The sequence below is a fragment of the Macaca nemestrina genome, chromosome 8 (genome assembly GCF_043159975.1).
Source record: "Macaca nemestrina isolate mMacNem1 chromosome 8, mMacNem.hap1, whole genome shotgun sequence".
NCBI lineage: Eukaryota > Metazoa > Chordata > Mammalia > Primates > Cercopithecidae > Macaca > Macaca nemestrina.
The window spans coordinates 58,666,968-58,686,003 of NC_092132.1; the positions used below are offsets into that span (position 1 = coordinate 58,666,968).

Genomic DNA, 19,036 nt, shown 5'->3' on the forward strand with positions numbered 1-19,036 from the left:
ATTATTTTTCTATTGCCACAAAACAAATTACCACATACTTAAGTGATTTAAAACAACACCCAAAAATAAAAGTTGAAGATAAAACAAATAAATAAAATTAAATTAAAGCCCACATTAGCAAATGGGTCTGAATCAGAAGTCTGGGTGGGCTCAGCTGGGTTCTTGGCTTCAGGTCTCACAAGGCTGAAATCAAGGTGTTGGCCAGGCCAGACCAGGCTCCCATTGGGAGGTTTTGGTGAAGAATCTACTTCCAAGCTCACTCAGGTTTTTGGCAAAATCAGTTCCCTGCAGTTGTACCTCTGAAGTCCCTGTTTTCTTATGAATAGCTAGCCAGGAATCACTCTCAACCTCCAAGAGGCCTCATGAAATTCTAACCAGGTGACCCTCTTCTTCACGATCAGCCATGGTGAATTTCTCTCAAGTAAAATCTCCCTTATGCTTCAAATCTCTGCCTTCTTGCTGTGTGAGCAGTGGGAGGAAGTCTACTTTAAAAGGCCTGGTATGATTAGATCAGGCCTACCTACATAATCTCCTTATCAACTGTGCCATATAACATGGACTATTGATGGGGATAAAACCACCATATTTATTGTCCCCGGGATTATGCAGGCACATATACCAAGGGCAGGGAATCTTAGGGTCATCTTAGGCGCCTGCCTGCCCCACCATCTGTAGCTTTACTTGTCCTAGTGATACAATGTAATGACAGAATCACCGTCATCAAGATCCAATATAGTCAAGAGTTACCACTTGCTATTTAAGGATTCTAATATTTTTAATAACAAATCTGTATTCCACCAGCACTATTTCCATTAAACCTAATGTTTGAATTGTACTATTCAATTGCAAAAGAAGGGGAAGTTAATAATCTTGAATATATAAGGAAGGTGAAAAGTTTAATCCTTCCCTTGTATCTATCTCTTCGTGGGCCCATCTCTATTGCCATTTTTTTCTCATTTAGCCCACAAAACAAATCGCCTGCAGCTCCTGTTATAAATGAGTATGCTGATGCCCAGCTACACAACCTGGTGAAAAGAATGCGTCAAAGAACAGCCCTCTACAAGAAAAAGTTGGTAGAGGGAGATCTCTCCTCACCCGAAGCCAGCCCACAAACTGGTAAGCATTGCTCCCTCCAAGTACTGGGAAGAAGGAAGTAATGAGGGTACCTGTGTTTTGCAGATGTTTCAGTTTGGATCTCCCAAAAGCAGATCCTGAGAAAATTATTTACACACAGTTTATTTTGAGAGTGATCCAGGAAGGTACAAGTGGTGAGACAGAGAAGAAAGTTAAGATGTACAGATGGGTTAGTAAGAGGATCACTGGCCAGATGCAGTGGCTCACACCTATAATCCAAGCACTTTGGGAGACCAAGACAGGAGGACTGCTTGAGCCTAGGAGTTTGAAACCAGCCTGGGCAACATAGTGAGGGCCTACTGTGCCATTGGGGCTTTATCCAGCTGAAAAGCTGTGTGGATCATACTTGAGAATTATCTGAATGGAAGAGGAGGAAACTGATTGGTGCTGGAGCTTCATACTGTTACCTCCCCAGCACTTTAAGTAAACCTGCTCAAGGAAATCCTCCGACAGACACAGGGAACCCTCCTACAGGTGATCTCCAGGCTCAGGGTATATGTGTAGGACACAAACAGTATCTTCTATAGCAAATTTTATTGTAAATATTAAAAATACCCATATTATGCAAAGTACATATTATAAAAATACAGGAATATTACCTGGGTATCCAACAGAGCAAAGGACATCAACAAACCAATCACGTAAAGGGAGGGACTATTATCAACCACCCTAATAATTACAAAAATGTGTTTATGAAAATTAATCAGGCAGGCACAGTGGCTCATGCCTGTAATCCTGGCACTTTGGGATGCCGAAGTGGGTGGATTACTAGGTCAGGAGATCAAGACCATCCTGGCCAACATGGTGAAACCCCGTCTCTACTAAAACACAAAAAATTAGCTGGGCATGGTGGCACGTGCCTGTAGTCCCAGGTACTCGGGAGGCTGAGGCAGGGGGATCGCTTGAACCCAGGAGGCAGAGGTTGCAGTGAGCCAAGATCGCGCCACTGCACTCCAGCCTGGTGACAGAGCAAGACTCCAAAAAAAAAAAATCAATATGTAGAGCACAAAAATAATATATACTATGATTACATCTATGTAAAATATTTACATATATATACAGAAAAAGAATAGAACAAAGCTTGGTTGTTTAACATATAAAAGCAAATCAAGTTGATAATTACATGGGATGGAGTTGAGCTTCCTCATAGTTCTGTATAAGAAAATGTGGGTTTTCAAAATAAACTGTGTATTGTATAACAGTTTCTTTTTAAACAGAAGAGGCTAAAAGAAATCATAGTCATTATGCTTTTATAAAGATATATTGAAAAGAATATTGTGTGTGACATATGTGAGGGTAAAGAAGCACCAAACCAAAACCTGCAGAATGACGTACATTTGCAGTGTTTCTGATCTCTGACTTTATTGATGCTCCAAAGTATGTGAAAATCAAGCTTGTATTTAAAATATTCTATTTGTAACACCTTTGTGACACCTTATTTGTGAGCTTTAAACCTGTTACATATTTCCAAATTCCAGTGTTTTCCTTACCTGTATATTTTCATAAATGTTACTATTTTATTTTGTTTTTATTGTATACTTTAGGATATACAACATGATTTGTTTTCTTTTTTAGAGAATGCCTTTATTTTATACTTTACATTTTTATTTGAGACATAAACGGTAAAATCCACAATTAAGTGTACAGTTCAATTATTTTAACATATTCTTTTTTCATTTTTTAAAATTTTATTTTCCACAACATTGGAGTTACAATGAATTTTTAAAGCAAATTCCAGACACTATATTCCATCCATAAATATTTCAGTGTAGACAAACATTTTATTTATATATTTATTTAATCTTATTTTATTCTTTTAGTGGCAGGGTCTTGCTCTGTCACCCAGGCTGGAGTGTAGTGGCACAGTCACAACTCACTGCCACCTCTAACTCTTGGGCTCAAATGATCCTCTTGCCTCAGCCTTCAAAGGAGCTGGGACTACAGGCCTGTGTCGCCATGCTTGGATAGTTTTTACACATGAATAGTCCTGTTGCATCACCATCACCACCCTCCAAGATAAAGGACATTTCCCTCACTAGAGAAGACTTACAGTCTCCCCAGGTGACAAAGCCCCCTTGCCAAGGTAATCACTATCCTGAATTTTGTCATCATTTAGTAGTTTTTCCTGTTCTTTTTTTATTTTGGAAAAATTTAAAAACATTTATTTATTTTAAAAATTGTGTTTCCTTTAATTTGTTACATTGACATATTTTTTCTTTATACACACACACACAGTGAAATAAATGTCACTATTTTAAATGTCATGAAGGTTTTGTTTCATCTGTCTGTATCAAAAGAGGAAGATTCCTAAATGTTCTGACTTTAAGACATTCAAGTTTTTTGGGTTTTTTTATACTTTCAGTTCTGAGATATATGTGCAGAACACGCAGGTTTGTTACATAGGTATACATGCGCTGTGGTGGTTTGCTGCACCCATCAACCCATGGTCTACATTAGGTATTTCTCCTAATGCTATCCCTCCCCTTGTCCCCCACCCCTGATAGGCCCCAGTGTGTGATGTTCCCCTCCCTGTGCCCATATGTTCTCATTGTTCAACTCCCACTTATGAGTGAGAACATTCGGTGTTTGGTTAAGAAATTCAAGTTTTTAACTAAGCTAACTTAACCTCTTTAAATGTTTCATCTTTTTTTTTTTTTTTCCTACGAAGCAAAGCCCACGGCTGTACCACCAGTAAAAGAAAGCGATGATAAGCCAACAGAAGAACATTACTACAGGCTGTTGTGTTTTAAAGTCAAGAAGATGCCTTTAACAGAGTACTTAAAGCGACTTAAACTTCCAAGCAGCATAGATTCATACACAGGTATTAACAAAGGGTGAACTATTGTAGTGGGAGGGCTGGCTATCACCAAGAAACCCTGTGACTCGAAGTCACCGATAGCTTCTATTTTCCTTACCTCATAATCTCAATCTAACTAGCAAGCAGAATTGAAGTTATATAACCTGCAAAGGATCATTTGCCCATCTTTGGTGAAGATAAGAAATATAATATTCCTGCCTATATTTAAAAGGCAGTCCAGATCCTCTCCTGCCCCTAATTACCTCGGAAAAGAAGGCCCAAAGCACTCCACAATATGTGCACTGACACACTTGCAATTCATTATAAAGTGTCAGTCTTCTTCCATGGCTTCACATTGTTGATTATTCTAATTGAACAAATCCTTTCCTGCGGCCTCCCATAGGCAGAGAAGGGCTATGTGTGAAGGGACATGGACTACGTTAATGGGCTGACCCTCTGCCCTCCCATTTAGTGCCATCCTCCTTCTGGCAGGATGTGGCCTTTCTGCCACCTGCCCTGGGCAATCAATCCTGCAACTTAACTACTGAGGAACTAAAGATCTGCGGCTGCAGTGATGTCTGTGTAAAGTCCTTCCGACTTTTCGTGAAATTCTTTCCTGATCCAAATAGTAGTTACCTGTGTGGACAGACTCAGAGTGGCCATTTCTTCAGGAGACTGGAAGGAAACTATCCACTTTCAGAAGAGGTGATAAGATCATTTAACATCTCTTGTAAAGCCTGGTGCCTCACAGTCCAGAGGCAGAATTGTGTTGAATGTTTAATAGAGCCTCCTATGGCAAACGGCTCTCTAGAGGTTAGTATCCCAACCTCCCCAAACTAAGCAAAAGAATTCTTTCTGTGTTTGTTCTCTGTCATTTGGATTGCTCCACTTGCTGTTTTTCCAGATCGACTCTATCTCCTGTGGCTCTTGATTGTCAGCCTTGCCTATAACTGGAACTGCTGGTTTATACCACTGCGCCTCGTCTTCCCATATCAAACCCCAGACAACATACACTACTGGCTTATTGTGGACATCATATGTGATATCATCTACCTTTATGATATGCTATTTATCCAGCCCAGACTCCAGTTTATAAGAGGAGGAGACATAATAGTAAGTGGGGTTCGGAAAAGGCAGAAACTGAAACGTGAATAACATCTAATTGGGCTACAAAAAATAACAGCATTGTTTTATTTAATGTTTGACTGGCTATCTGCGTGGACAACTGCAAGAAATCATGAGCAATAACAATAAGAAAACAATTACAAAACAGCCATTGAGTGTTCGCAATGTGCTGGAAAACATGCATCTCCCTGTACCTTAATTTCCTCATATTTAAAGTGAAAATAACAATAGCACCATCATATTGATTGAAAGATTAAATAAATTGAGGCCTGTGAAGTGCCTAGACTGTATCTGGTGCATAGTGAATGAGTATTAAATGTCAGCTAGCATTATTGTTCTAGTTAATTTACTTATAAGACCGCATTTAATCCTTTCAATGACACTATGAAAAAGATGTAATTAGCCCTATTTACAAATGAGGAAACTGAGGTTCAGGGAGAGAGGTTATTTGCTTAAAGCCCAAAGCGAGAGAGTAGAGGGGCCAGGATTCTAACCCAGGCCTTGCCTCTACAATCACGCTGGTTCAGGTCAGCAAGTTTTTCAGAATTTGACAATACTTGAGCATATAAAGAGAGTGCCAAGTCTGAAATATTGAAACTATACACATATTTTACCTCAATAATGTTTTTTAAATGGATCAATTATCAATGCCAAAAGAAGAAACTGTTTATTATATATTCCTCTGGTAATCAAGCCTCAAACAGTCTGTGAAGCAGTTGTTTTTTATCATGTTACAGTCTACCGTTCACCTCAATATTTTAATAAATAAGATAGGTATGATTTCACTCATTAGAACCTACTCAGCCTTCTTAGGAGACAGTCTGGTGTTGTGAGAAAGTACTAGGCTGTAAGATTTTAGGACACAGACTGTGCCTTGTCTATCATTGTACAGTTGGAACCGAGTGCAGCGTCTGCATGTAGTAGATAAATCAAGCACAGGGTTTTAGGCCCGGACACTTTGGGAAAACCTAACTTAGAAAGCAAAGCTTTCATGACCCTTTTTTTTTTCCAATTTTTATTTTAGATTCAGGGGATACACATACAGGTTTGTTACCTGGGTATCTTGGGTGATGCTGAGGTTTGGGGTATGATTGACCCAGGTACTGGACATAGTACCCAATAACGAGGTTTACTACCCTTCCCCGCTTCCTCCCTGCAGTCCTCCTCCCTCTAGTCATCCCCAATTTCTATTGTTCGGATCTTTATGTCCATAAGTACCCAATGTTTCACTTATAAGTGAAAACATGCTGTATTTGGTTTTCTGTTCCTGCATTAATTTGCTTAGGATAAGGGCCTCCAGCTGCATCCATGTTCCTGTAAAGGACATGATCTTGTTCCATGGTGTATATGTACCACATTCTCTTTATTCAGTCCACCATTAGTGGGTACCTAGAATGATTTCATGTCTTTGCTATTGTGAATAATGCTGCGATGAACATGCAGGTGCATGTGTCTTTTTGTTAGAAAGATTTGTCTTCTTTTGGATATATACCCAGTAATGGGATTGCTGGGTCAAATGGTAGTTCTGTTTTAAGTTTTTTGAAAAATCTCCAAGTTGATTTCCACAGTGGCTGAACTAATTTGCCCTCCCACCAACAGTTTATAAGTGTTCCCTTCTCTCTGCAGCCTTTGCCAGCATCAGCTGTTTTTTGAATTTTTAGTAATAGCCATTCTAACTTCTATGAGATGGTATCTCATTGTGGTTTTGATTTGCATTTCTCTGATGATTAGTGATGTGGAGCATTTTTTCACTTGTTTTTTGGCCATTGTATGGTCATGACCATTTGAATCAATGTGGATTCACCGCACTGTCCAATACAGTGACCACTAGGCAAATATGTCCATTCAAATTTAAATTTGAATTAATTACAATTAAATAACATTAAAAATTCAGATTTCTCAGCCACATTGTTCATATTTCCAGAACTCAACAACCACATGTCTAGTGGACAGCATAGAAGATTTCCACCATTGCAAAATATACTATTATTCAGTGTGGTAAGAGAATGAAAGAGAAATGAGCCATCCATATCTCCATCAATATAGCCAAACCACAGACAGGTAGCCACACCCCTCACAGATATGGGCAAATCACAAGTACATAGAACACCTCCACTGGTGTTTTGTTTTTTAATGAATATGGCATCTATGGGTCTGTCTTTTTATTCTTTACCTGCCAAATTCATCACATCCTATTTCTCATGATCAAATGCAGTGCCCTTCCTAAGAAATTAGCATTCTTACCCTTAGGATAAATTATCTTCTCCTGGATTTACTCTCGGTGTTAAGGGAAGTTTATTGTGAATCCAATCAATCTGAGAAATAGACAAATGTGTTTTCACAAGCACAAATCCAAGTGTTATAGCCACTAGCCCAAGCCCCTTCCCCAGCTAACTAGAAGGATGCTTCCTTTCCAACTGTGGCCAATGTGCCATCCTCCTCCCAAGGCTCAGCAAGGGCTGCACAGAACATGTCCTCCAGTGTCACGATAGGAAGAGCAGACTGACTGACTATATGGCACCTTAGGTTCATGTAGAATTTTCAAGAAGATAGTTAGGTTGCTTAATCTTCTTAATATTTTCTGTTGGATCTTCAGAAGGTCTTAAATTATCAAAAAGCTGAAAGGAATAGTTTTGAATATTTTTTCTTCCTTAAAAAATTGTCATTTTCTAGGAAGTGTTTTCTATATTTGAAATCTTTCCTAGAAAGAAATACTAAAGGCAAAAGCAAAAGCTATACCAAAAGTCTATTCAAAATATTCCTTGTGCAGACTTTAGAACACTAGTTAACTCACCAGCACCCATCCCCAGAGCAACCTGGCAGCTTGATGAATGGTGATGACAGTGTACAAATAAGAAGTAAACAACAACAAAAAAAGGAACACTAATTTCAACCTCCATTAGACTTACAAGGGGGGAGAAAATCAATATTTGACAAATGGAAAATGACAAAATCCATAAAGGGAGACTTTTATTTTGAATTTTCTAAGAGGCCTTTGCACACAATGAGTGTTAAAACCAAGAAAACTAACCGGTAAAAAACACACGCAACGAGCTCTATTTAAAATGCATTATCATAAGCTACAAATATAGAGCAGGAAATAATTGCTTTGTTTGTTCAATTAAAGAAACCAAACTAATGGTTTCTTTAATTTAGAGTAAGTAGCTGCAGCCTTTGAAACTTGATTACATTTTCGTAAGAAGACTATGTACATTGAGTACCCAACCTGAAGGTCTCACTATATTTAGCTATCTATGCTACCATTGGTATACACCACTGAATCATTCATTCATTCATTCATTCAAGAAACATTTATTAAATACCTACAGTTGCTACGTAGATACATCTACTTAATTCATTTATTAAATAACTGCACCATAACTGGAGGATGGAAATATTAATTCCCCAAGGCTTTGAAGGAAAACAAACAAGTAACAGACAACAGATTGAGGTGCTAACAGCTACAATAGAAACCAGGAGGACTTACAAGTTTTTCACAGCATTTATTTATAAAATCTTTCTCCTAAAAGTGATGCTACAAAGATAACAGAATTTTGAAATGCAGTCGAACCATTAGTCTGTTGTATGTAATTTCCTTTAGAGATAGCAGAAATTGAGTTGGAAATGACAGTGAAGATTATTTAGGTAAGAGACACATCCGCAACCCTTTGCAAAATTCACAGAAATCCTCGCTGTCATCTAGTTACAATGTCAATTAGGCCTTCCTTTATAGTCAACTGCTTTTGGTACTTAAACCTCTCAATTGCTCTTTATAAACCAATCTGAAGAAAACCACTCCCTTCTCTGTGTTTCCTACACTTTACTCATAATTCTATTATTTAATTGTATTAAATATCGATTAGACTAATTATGAAGTAGTAGAAACAAACAGTCCGGGGTCAAATTTCACTTCTGAAATTTGCTAATAGCATTAACTTGAAGAAAGTAAACTTACCCTTTCATTGAATACAATCTTTTTCATCTCCCAAAATAGGAATAGTCGTACTGTTGCAGGACTTTTCCTTAGTTTAGTTAAAGACAGGGTCCTTGTCTGTCCCATGGCCATGAAAATGTAGGCTCGGAGATGGTTTGAAAGGTGAGCGAAGCAGGGTTTTATTAGGTGGAAAGGTTTAAAAAGGGGGGGAACAGGGATCCTCCACAAGGCCAGAGCCCCCTGCTAGAGTGCTTCCTGCCCACTGTTCGAATTCCAGGTTCCACGCAGGAAGAGGAGGGGCTAGGCTCCTCCCTACTGCAAATGTAGCAAACTTTCCAAGGCTCCACCTCAGTGGGCAGGCTGGCTGGAGTTTCTGCAGCAACCCCCTCCCACCCGGCTATCTCAGCACCCACCTCATAAACCTATTATGAAGATTGAATAAGACACCTAGCTCGGGGTCTGGCATGTAGAAAATACACAGTTGATTGTTAAATGAATTAAATGAATGGATGTCCACACACTTTACTTTTCCCTCTTGTCTCCTATTTGTCTATGTATCTCTCTTTCTTACCTGAGGATAAGTTTCTTGAGAGTAGGGACAGTATTCGATTCACTTCTTTATCTAACCTAGGAACTTAGAGTACACTCAAGAAATGTTTGAAGGAGTGAATGAATGGTAATCTCAGTTCAAGGATTTTATTTCCTTGAATAATTAATCTGCATTATAACTATTTCAGGTAATATTATTTTAAAATACTTCTTCCATCTGTCCTGTGTAAAATTATGAAGTTTCTATGAATTGTTTTCAGAAGAAGTGAATACTGGTCGCGGTGTGCGGCTTGGCACAGGCTCACAAATTGCTGCAGTAGCACCCCATGCTCAGCCTCACGGACTGAGTTGGCGGCGGCAGGACAGGGACAGCAGCGCACCCGCGCAGCCCTGCACCTGGGCCAGTCTCCTGAATATTTACACATTGCCGAATCTCCTGTGGACAAGCCACCACGAGGCCAAGACTGTCCCATGATGGGTTGAGCCTCTTCTTGTGCCTAGAGATTCCGAGAATCCTATCCATCTTTTTCACCAATACGGTTTGTGGACTCTGATAACCCAAATCTGACATCAGTTCTGGAATGTCTAGAAGATACTAAGAACAACAATCACCTTCGTCAGTAATTGAAGTAGTTGATATGTGAACTCTGCAGATTATATAACCTTCCTAAGGACCTGCATGTTTGAGATGCTAGATCAACCACTACCCATGGGTCAGAATGGGAAAACAGAAGTGACTTCAGAAGAAGAATAGATGGTTGGAGATATAAAATACTTAAATCACTATAAGATGAAGGAAGAAGAACTTACTAGTGGGAAAAAGTCGGAGGATGAAGGAATTGAAAAAGAAAATTTGGCAACATTACAGAAAATTAGGAAGACTCAAAGGCAAGACCATTTAAATGTGGTGTGGTGTTTGGGTCAGTGCAAGCTTCAGATAGACTTATGAAAGAGCTCAGGGACGTATACAGATCACGGAGTTATAAAACAGGTCTGTTGGAACTTTTTGTCTTCTTCCTGAAAGAGAATTAACTCTTACATGATTTTTATCTTCTGACAAAAGCATGAGTAATATTGCTTGGAAAGGATTTATTCAGTGGAACTCATAAATGACAGTACACGACTGGCATGTTAAACTGCAGAAGGTCGACCCTGATAGTCTTTTGCACAATGATCTTCAGATCGGAAAAGAAAAAGGAAGATAGAATATTTTTTGTTTAACATATCTTTTAAGAAACTGTTGTGGTTGTCAACTGGGTTGTCATCCTAAAGTATGAATCTGTTATATATTGACCGAAGTTGCTAATGGCTACATTTCTACTGGTTCATATGGGGGAACGAATGAAGCACCAAAGCCGAAAACAAAACACAAAATACACACACACACACACACACACACAAAACAGGAAAGTAGAACTTCAGGGAGGGGACGATCTGAGAGGTAAATGGCTGAAATTCTATTGGATTTGTGTTTCTGGACCATGCCTCCTGATACCAGAAAGAAGGGCCTTTTCTAGGGTAGGAGTATTTCTTAAGAGGCCTGGGAAGAATGTTATTGCCTTGAGCTAACTGGCCTTGTGAAGAGGACCTTAAACTGAATTGCCAAGTTTTTAGTATTGGAATTCACAGACTTTGGAGGGTAGCAGGATAATTTTCCATTTGATCCTCCATTTGTTCGAGTGGTGTTACCTGTTCTCTCAGGAGGGTATGTATTGGGTGGGGGAGCACTGTATATGGAACTTCTCACAAAACAGGGCTGTAGCTGTGCCTACACAATGGAATTGGTCATCATGCAAATAAATGCCATCTTAGTCAGAGGCAAAGCCAGAGTGCAGTTTGGAGCAAATAAGAATCAATATAATCTAGCAAGAGCCCAACAATTCTATAATTCCATTGTTCAGATGCATGAGAAAAATGGTCCCTCTGGACACACTGCTGCCTGGCCATGCTTCCTTTCCCTTTCATCTTTCTCATCGACCAATGGGCTTGGAGCATTGAGGCCATGCCCCATTCTGCGTTCTAGTGTGGCCCTGGTTACTTCTCCTCTGGCTCAGTTGCACATCTGCCTGGTAGATGACGATGTGTTTAGCAGTGGTTGCCAGGATCGTGCTGATGTGGCCCCAACCCCGCCTCCCACCCTGCCCTGTGATGTCGGAAGAAACCCTACAGAGCAAATTGGCTGTGGCCAAGAAAACATTGAGAGAATATCAGCACAGAAAATACCCTGGTGTAGGTACAAGAGCAAAAAAAGGAGAAAATTAAAAATGGCAGCAACCCTGAGACAACCACTTCTGTTGGTTGCCATTCACCTGATGATACATCCAAAGACCACGCTTCTCCCCTACAACTGTCTGCTCATGACACCATGTTAGCTGGTGGTGTCTCTTCCCCTGGTGCCAGTCACACTAACATGGCGGCACCTCAGAATCATGATGCTAACATTGGTCCCAACCTCATGGATGAAACCAAGACTTTCTCATTGACCGGGAGCCCAGGGCAACTCTCCCAACAGCTCAATGGTCTTGCCTCTGAGTCTACATCCTTTGTCAATGGGGAGAGCCTTGCATCATCTGCTAACCTGAAGGATCTGGAGAAATAACAGAACCAGGAAATTCTGGATCAACTGGAAGAAGAAAAGAAAGCAAGGAATTGAAAGCAGGGAGCCCAAAGGGAGTAGTTACAGGTTCAAATTCAGACCACAGGGATACTCATGTCCAAGAAAGCAGAGTTATGGACAGCCCTGTATTACACTCAGCGTGCTACCAGGTAGTTTGAAGGAGAGTCAAAGGATCTGGCCAGCCGCCTGCAGTATTCCTGGCAGCATGTGGGAGAGTTGGAGCAGGCTCTCTCTGCTGTCTCTACACAGCAGAAGATGATGGGCAAGTACAACAAAGAGTTAACCAAAAAGAGAGATGCCCTCCGGCTGGAGTTATATGAGGATCTGAAGCAGCAGAACTCAGAACTAGAAGAGAAACTTGAGTCCTAGTATCGGAGAAGTCAGGGATCCAGCTCAACTTAGAGGAGCTGCAAAAGAAGCTGGAGAGGGCCAAGCTCCTGCTTCAACAGTCCTCAAGCCAGTGTGAACCCCCTAATGCTAACTAGCAGTTACAGCAGGCCATGGAGGATCAGGCACACTGGAAGCACACCTGGGGCAGGTTACAGAGTTGCTGAAACAGCTACAGATAGAGAAAGATCAATATACTGAAAATCTGAAAGGAGGGAGCACCATGTGGTAGCAGAGGATGCAGCTGATGTCAGAGCAGGTGCACAGGTTGAGGGAGGAGAAGGGGCACAGCATGAGTCAGGTACAGGAGCTGGAGATGAGCTTGGCCGAACTGAGGAACCAGATGGCTGAACCCCTGCTCCTGGAGCCCCCAGCAGGGCCCTCTGAGGTGGAGCAGCAGCTACAAGTGGAGGCCGAGCACCTGCAGGAGGAGCTGGAGGGTCTGGCAGGACAGCTCCAAGCCCAGGTGCCAGACAATGAGGGTTTGAGTTCCCCGAACCAAGAGCAGGAGGAGAGACTGCTGGAGCTGGAGCAGAAGGCTGAGCTCTGGGAGGAGCAGGCAGAGGCGCGCAGGCCCAAACCTTGGAGACCATGCAGAATGACCTCGCCACCATCAATCATGCAGTCTCCCAGAATGGTGAGCTCAAGGAGCAGATGGCCAAGCTGCAGAGCGGCTTCATGAAGCTGAAAAATGAGAACATGGAGATCACCAGCAAACTGCAGTCAGAGCAGTACATCAAGAAGGAGCTAGGCAAGAAGTTGGGTGAGCTGAAGGAGATGGTAGAACTGAAAAGCCAAGAGGCTCAGAGTCTGCAGCAGTAGTGAGATCAGTACCTGGGTCACCTGCAGCAGTACATGGAGGCCTATCAGCAGCAGGCGGCCACCTTTCAGCAGGTGCCCTCTGAGAAGGAGCTCCACAAGCAGTTACTGCTGCAGACCCAGCTCATAGAACAGCTGCAGCAGGAGGAAGCTCAGGGCAAAGTGGTGGCTGAGATGGCCTGCCAAGAGTTGCAGGAGACCCAGGAGCACCTGGAAGCCACCAGCCAGCAGAAGCAGCAGCTACAGGCCCAGCTGACCTTCATGGCTCTCCATGGGGAAGGAGATGGACTGGACAGTAAGGAGGAGATGCCTCCACTCATGCTGAGCATCCTGGAGGACCTGGAGAGTCAGCAGGCCATGGTGGCACTTTTACACTCAGCTGTAGCCAGTGCCGAAGAGGAGCAGGCACAGCCACGTGGGCAGCTGAAGGAGCAAAGGGTGAGCTGTAAGTGTCTGGCTCACCTGGTGGCCTCGGTCCAGAAGGAGCCAGAGGCAGCAGCCCTAGCCCCAGGGACTGGAGACAATTCTGTGTGTGGGAAGGCCCACCAGGCCCTCCAGGGGGCCATGGAAAAGCCTCAGAGCCACTTTATGGAGCTCATGCAGGAGAAGGTGGACCTGAAGGAGCAGATGGAAAAGCTGGAACGTCACTGTATCCAGCTGTCTGGAGAGACAGACGTCATCAGTGAGCGGGAGGCCAGGACACGGCAGGGGGAGCTGCACTGTGGTCGGAGGGGTCCCAGTGTCTGAACCCTATCCTCCGGCAGGAAAGTACATCACACTGTACCAGAGCCAGAGGGCAGTGTTGAAGATGTGGCGACAGAAGGAATACATGAGCAGGCTGGCCCAGGACAAGAAGAAGATGAAAGTGAAGCTGCTGGAGCTGCAGGAGCTGGTGTTGCGGCTTGTGGGCAACCACAACAAGTGGCATGGCAAATTCCTGGCAGCTGCCCAGAACCCTGCTGATGAGCCCGCTCCAGGCACCACAGCTCCCCCAGGAGCTTGGGACTACCAACAAGCAGGGTGATCTTTGCAAGATGCGCCTCGTCCACAGGGTGGAACCTGCACAAGGAGAGGCCGGGGAGGGTTCTCACCATGACAATCCCACTGCACAGCAGGTTATGCAGCTGCTTCCTGAGATGCAGAACCCCCAGGAGCACCCAGGCTTGGGCAGCAACCCCTGCATTCCATTTTTCTATCGTGCTGACGAGAAATGAGGTGAAGATCACCGTCATCTAAAAGCCGGCCACTGTCAGCAAAGCTTGGAGAAGTGGGGCCAGAAGCTGGTCCCCATCAGGTCCTTACCACCCCTTCCCAGTCACCCCATTATCTTTAGAGTAGCAAGGTAAGACCCCTGTGTGATGTGGGGAGACAAACAAGTGCAGACCCTTTGCCACCTTGGCCCGGGCTGAGTCCTTAATTTCTGGATGATTATTGTGGTTATTTAAGAGCCAGAGGCTCATAGAGTTGATTTATTTGGAGGAGGCCTGGTGGCCTCCCTGATGGCCTTACTCTCACTAAAGCAACTTTTCCCTCACAGGGGCTCCCATCTTCTTATTTAGAGAGGCAGCTGAGGCAGGACAATGGGGCTAAATGTAGAACACGCGAGAGAACAGGCTGCTGGGGGTGACTCCCCTTCCCCAGTGGACATATTGTATCTGCACAACATTTTGTAATTCCAGGGGTAGGGCCACCCCCTGCACTATACATAGAGGAGGTTGAAGCTGGCACATGGAGAGGAGGTTCTAGTAATTATTTGGGGCTCGGAAACTTCTTTATTGATAGCATGGGACAGAGAAAGGAGGCAGGGATGGGGTCATGGTGCCCTGGTGATGCAATTTCTGTTTATTTTGCTTTTTATTTTGGAATAAACGGATTTAGCCATGGTGTGGGGGAAGAAGAGGTGAATACTGCATAAATATACTAACACTTGAGTAGATCTTCTTCAAAAAGAATCCATTGGAAAAGGATTTAGGTGCAATTAGCATATCCTTCCTAAAGTAAGCCTCCCCTGAAGAAATGTCTGTGGCATAATGATGAGGCTTAAAAGAGGGAGAGAGAATTAAGTGGGGTGACATTTTAAAAATAAGTACCTAATTGTTACCGGTAAGCATGCTGATCCTCGTAAGGCTAATGATGCCAAGTTGATTTACTGCTCTAAAGAAGATAGAATTTAAAATCACTACATGGCATTTAATTTAATCTAGCAAGTTTTAGTTGCATTTACATTTACTCAATCATAGAATCATTGACAACCTTGAAAGTAAACAGACAAATGTGCTAAGAACATTCTTCCTGGGTGCAGGGTGGAAGTAGTATTTTAACTTAACTGTCTGGCACTTGATATCTATCTGGCTGTCCCATATAAGCTTTGAAGGAAGTGACTGATTTTACTTTTGTGGTACATGATTTATTATTATTTTTTTTTTTTTTGAGACGGAGTCTCACGCTGTTGCCCAGGCTGGAGTGCAGTGGCGCGATCTCGGCTCACTGCAAGCTCCGCCTCCCGGGTTCCCGCCATTCTCCTGCCTCAGCCTCCTGAGTAGCTGGGACTACAGGCGCCCGCCACCGCGCCCGGCTAATTTTTTGTATTTTTAGTAGAGACGGGGTTTCACTGTGGTCTCGATCTCCTGACCTTGTGATCCGCCTGCCTCGGCCTCCCAAAGTGCTGGGATTACAGGCTTGAGCCACCGCGCCCGGCCATGGTACATGATTTATAAGGCTATTTATTTGAACCTGTATCTATGTCTACCTATGTAGGCCATTTTGTTTCACAGTAAAAATCATTAAATGAGCATGTCATATATTTTCTAATATATTTATGTAAAATTTAGTATGTGTATATGAGTAAAAATTAAAGCCAAAAAAGGCAGTAGTGTGGGGAGTAACTTGGGAGTTGACTAACCAATCTTTAACATTGCTCAAACAGCAGTTTAAAACTTCCAGACAGCCTGAATGATAATTGTTAGAAGATGCTACTTCCATGTGTCCAAGTTATAATGCTTCGGTCAACTAATTAAGAGCCCTTAGAAAATCCCTTACTACATATAAGTGAAATATATAAGTCCAATATTCACATTAATTCTTTTAGGTCTGAATATTAACAAATGCCATTCTAGTCATCTATCACTTGTCACACATTTATTGAACACCTACTATGTGTTAGACACTGTGTTAGGAACTGAGGAAATAGAGGAAAAAGATTGGACCCTACTCTCTTACATAGCTCAGAGTGTCTAGGACAGACTGGCAAAAGAAAAATGGTAGAATTTTATGTTGTGAGTCATGAAAAGGCATGGCCAGGGTGCTATAAGGCTCAGAGAAAACCATCTGACAGAGAAGACCCTTAGTCCAAATCTTGATGGATGAGTTGGTGTTACCTGCACCTTTTTCCTCCACAAGAAAAAAGGAAAAACATGTTCTGAGCTGTGGGACAGCATGGGCGAAGGCATTACTATGATGCATTTGAGGAACTGCTGAACAGAGTGGGTTCTGTTCCTGGGATGCTCCAGGAAGTGAGTGGGAAACAGAAAGTAGAGCTTTGTATACCCTGAAAAGGTGCTTTCATTTTTTTTTTTTTCTTAAAATCATGTGGAGTTGCAGGATTTGACATAAACGAGGATTTTAAGTGATCTGATTTAGAGATCATCTGGCTGCCACTGTAGAATTGTTCCAGGGGAACAAGACTAAAGTCAGAGATAGTGCCAGAAAGAAGAGAATGGACATGAGAAAATTTTCGGAAGAAGAATGAGCAGAACTTGGCTATTGGTTGTATGAGGGCTGAGGGAGACCACGCAGGGTAGGACCACTAAGCAGTGTAGTTGAGGGTGCTCATAGGATACTCGGAAGCAGGAGGAGGAGCACAGTTTGGCTCAAGGGCAATGTAGAATGATGATGAATTCAGTTTTGGTGCAGTGGATCTGCTAAGTGAAGAAGACAATGGGCAGTTGCTTACCCAACAGCTCAAGAAAGTGATATTAGGTGGAAGCAGAGATTTGGTAGCATCAACCCACACGGTAATCTCTGAAACTATAAAAGTGGGTGAGATTTCCCAGGAAGCAAGTATGAAGAGAAAAGAGAAGAGAGCTAAATCCTGGGGAATGTTGACTTTTAAATGACTAGCCCAAGAATCCAAGAAGAACATTGAAAAGTAGGAAGTGAAGAAATAAAGTAAACTAAGAGTGGCATTACAGATTCTTTGAAAAGAAAAAGTTTCAAGGAAAAAAATTGTCCAAAAAAATTTTTAATGCTTCAAAGGTTTTTATTCATCTCTCCATTTCTTTCTTCATTCATTTAATAAATATTCACTGGGCTTTTAGTATATTCTAGGCACTAGTTAAATATAGTTGCTAAGCAAAATCAAACCTGTCCTCAGATAGATTACCATTTAATGGAGTAGACTAATTTTAAATAAATGAGCCAAGCAATATATGTGTCATTTCAAATTATGATGAGTGCCATAACAGGATGCTAAGTGCCATAAAGGATACCCCGGGTGTCATCATTAGGAGGTCATTGATGGTTTTGTACTGTTAGCCTTGAAGAAGTGAGAGAAGTGGGAAGAAGCCAAATTACCACCAAATTGCCATGAGTTAAGGATAAATATGAGGGAAGGATATAGAGTAAAGCAGGTAGGCAACTCTTTTGAGAAGCTTGACTGTGGCAAACAATAGAGCAAGAAGAAGAAAACTAAAACCAAACATTATTTGTTTTAAAACCTGAGAATACGGAGCATATTGATTGGCTGAGATTGAAAGGAACCAGCCAAGAGAAATGTTCTAAATATAAATTTAAAAGTGAGAAAAAAAATTGATGAAATTGGCGAAAATTAATGAAAATACAAATATGTTTCAGGTGGATCCAAATGAGCTAAGGAAAAACTACAGGACTTCTACAAAATTTCAGGTAGGTGACTCAAAAACAATTTCAAAATTGCTCAAGTAATCTCTTACCATTTTGACTTTAAATCCCATCTATGGATTTCTATAAACAAAGTTTATACATATGAAGTTTTATTAGACAAAGATAAGCCTGAAGTTTCTGCCTCTCAATAATTACCTGATATATTTCCTTGTATGTGCAAATGGGTAATTCCACATATAAGTCCTTATTAAGCAGACCAAAATAAGTTAGTGCCCACATTTGAATTCTAATTTACACATCAATAAAGGAATATGGGTTGGTTGTATACTTTGCCTTGTCTGCAAAATTCTAGCCCCCAATTCATGTAGCATGATGTTGTAAAGGTTTGCAAAATTGTTTCTACTCCTGCTTCTTTCTTGTTCTCATGTATTCAAAATAAAAATTATTAATAGAAGAGAGGCAATTGTTTAGATAACATGGAACCTTCTTTTCTAAAACATACGTTTTATTGCCCATAATTGTTTTCTAAGTACTTTGTTCTCTAACTCTGAGAAATAGGCAGAGGTCGGGGTTATTTCGGTTTACCCAATTGGAGTGAACTCTAGCCCCCCACTTCAAAGACAATTCTTTAGTGGCCTCACAGTTTGTTTAAAAATACAAATCTGGGTTTAGGTCTCAAACTATCCCTGTTGGAAATCTACAATGATTAACATCCCTTTCAATTGGCTTTTTAAAAAATCTCCAACTAATTTTCTTTATTAAAAATTGCCACATACTTAGGCATATTCATAAAAGATCTCTGTGCTGCTTTGAT

At 41.7% G+C, this 19,036-nt stretch overlaps 1 protein-coding gene, 1 long non-coding RNA gene and 2 pseudogenes across 5 annotated transcripts in view; 3 read left to right on the forward strand and 1 right to left on the reverse strand.

Moving 5' to 3' along the window:
- Positions 1-19,036, forward strand: part of LOC105477158 (cyclic nucleotide gated channel subunit beta 3) — a 158,976-nt gene that overhangs the window by 64,438 nt on the left and 75,502 nt on the right. Inside the window, exons 4-7 of the mRNA XM_011733534.3 lie at positions 962-1,116; positions 3,803-3,955; positions 4,836-5,044; positions 18,214-18,264. Coding sequence (XP_011731836.2) covers positions 962-1,116; positions 3,803-3,955; positions 4,836-5,044; positions 18,214-18,264 — 568 coding nt within the window. The remainder of the gene's footprint in view (positions 1-961; positions 1,117-3,802; positions 3,956-4,835; positions 5,045-18,213; positions 18,265-19,036) is intronic.
- Positions 1-19,036, reverse strand: part of LOC105477156 (uncharacterized) — a 104,958-nt gene that overhangs the window by 61,798 nt on the left and 24,124 nt on the right. The window lies entirely within an intron of this gene.
- LOC139355771 (ubiquitin-conjugating enzyme E2 Q2-like) lies at positions 10,213-11,612 on the forward strand (annotated as a pseudogene).
- Positions 11,652-14,598, forward strand: LOC105477157 (golgin subfamily A member 2-like; annotated as a pseudogene). The gene is made up of 2 exons (XR_003016996.2): positions 11,652-14,044; positions 14,127-14,598. The product of XR_003016996.2 is annotated as a golgin subfamily A member 2-like (transcript).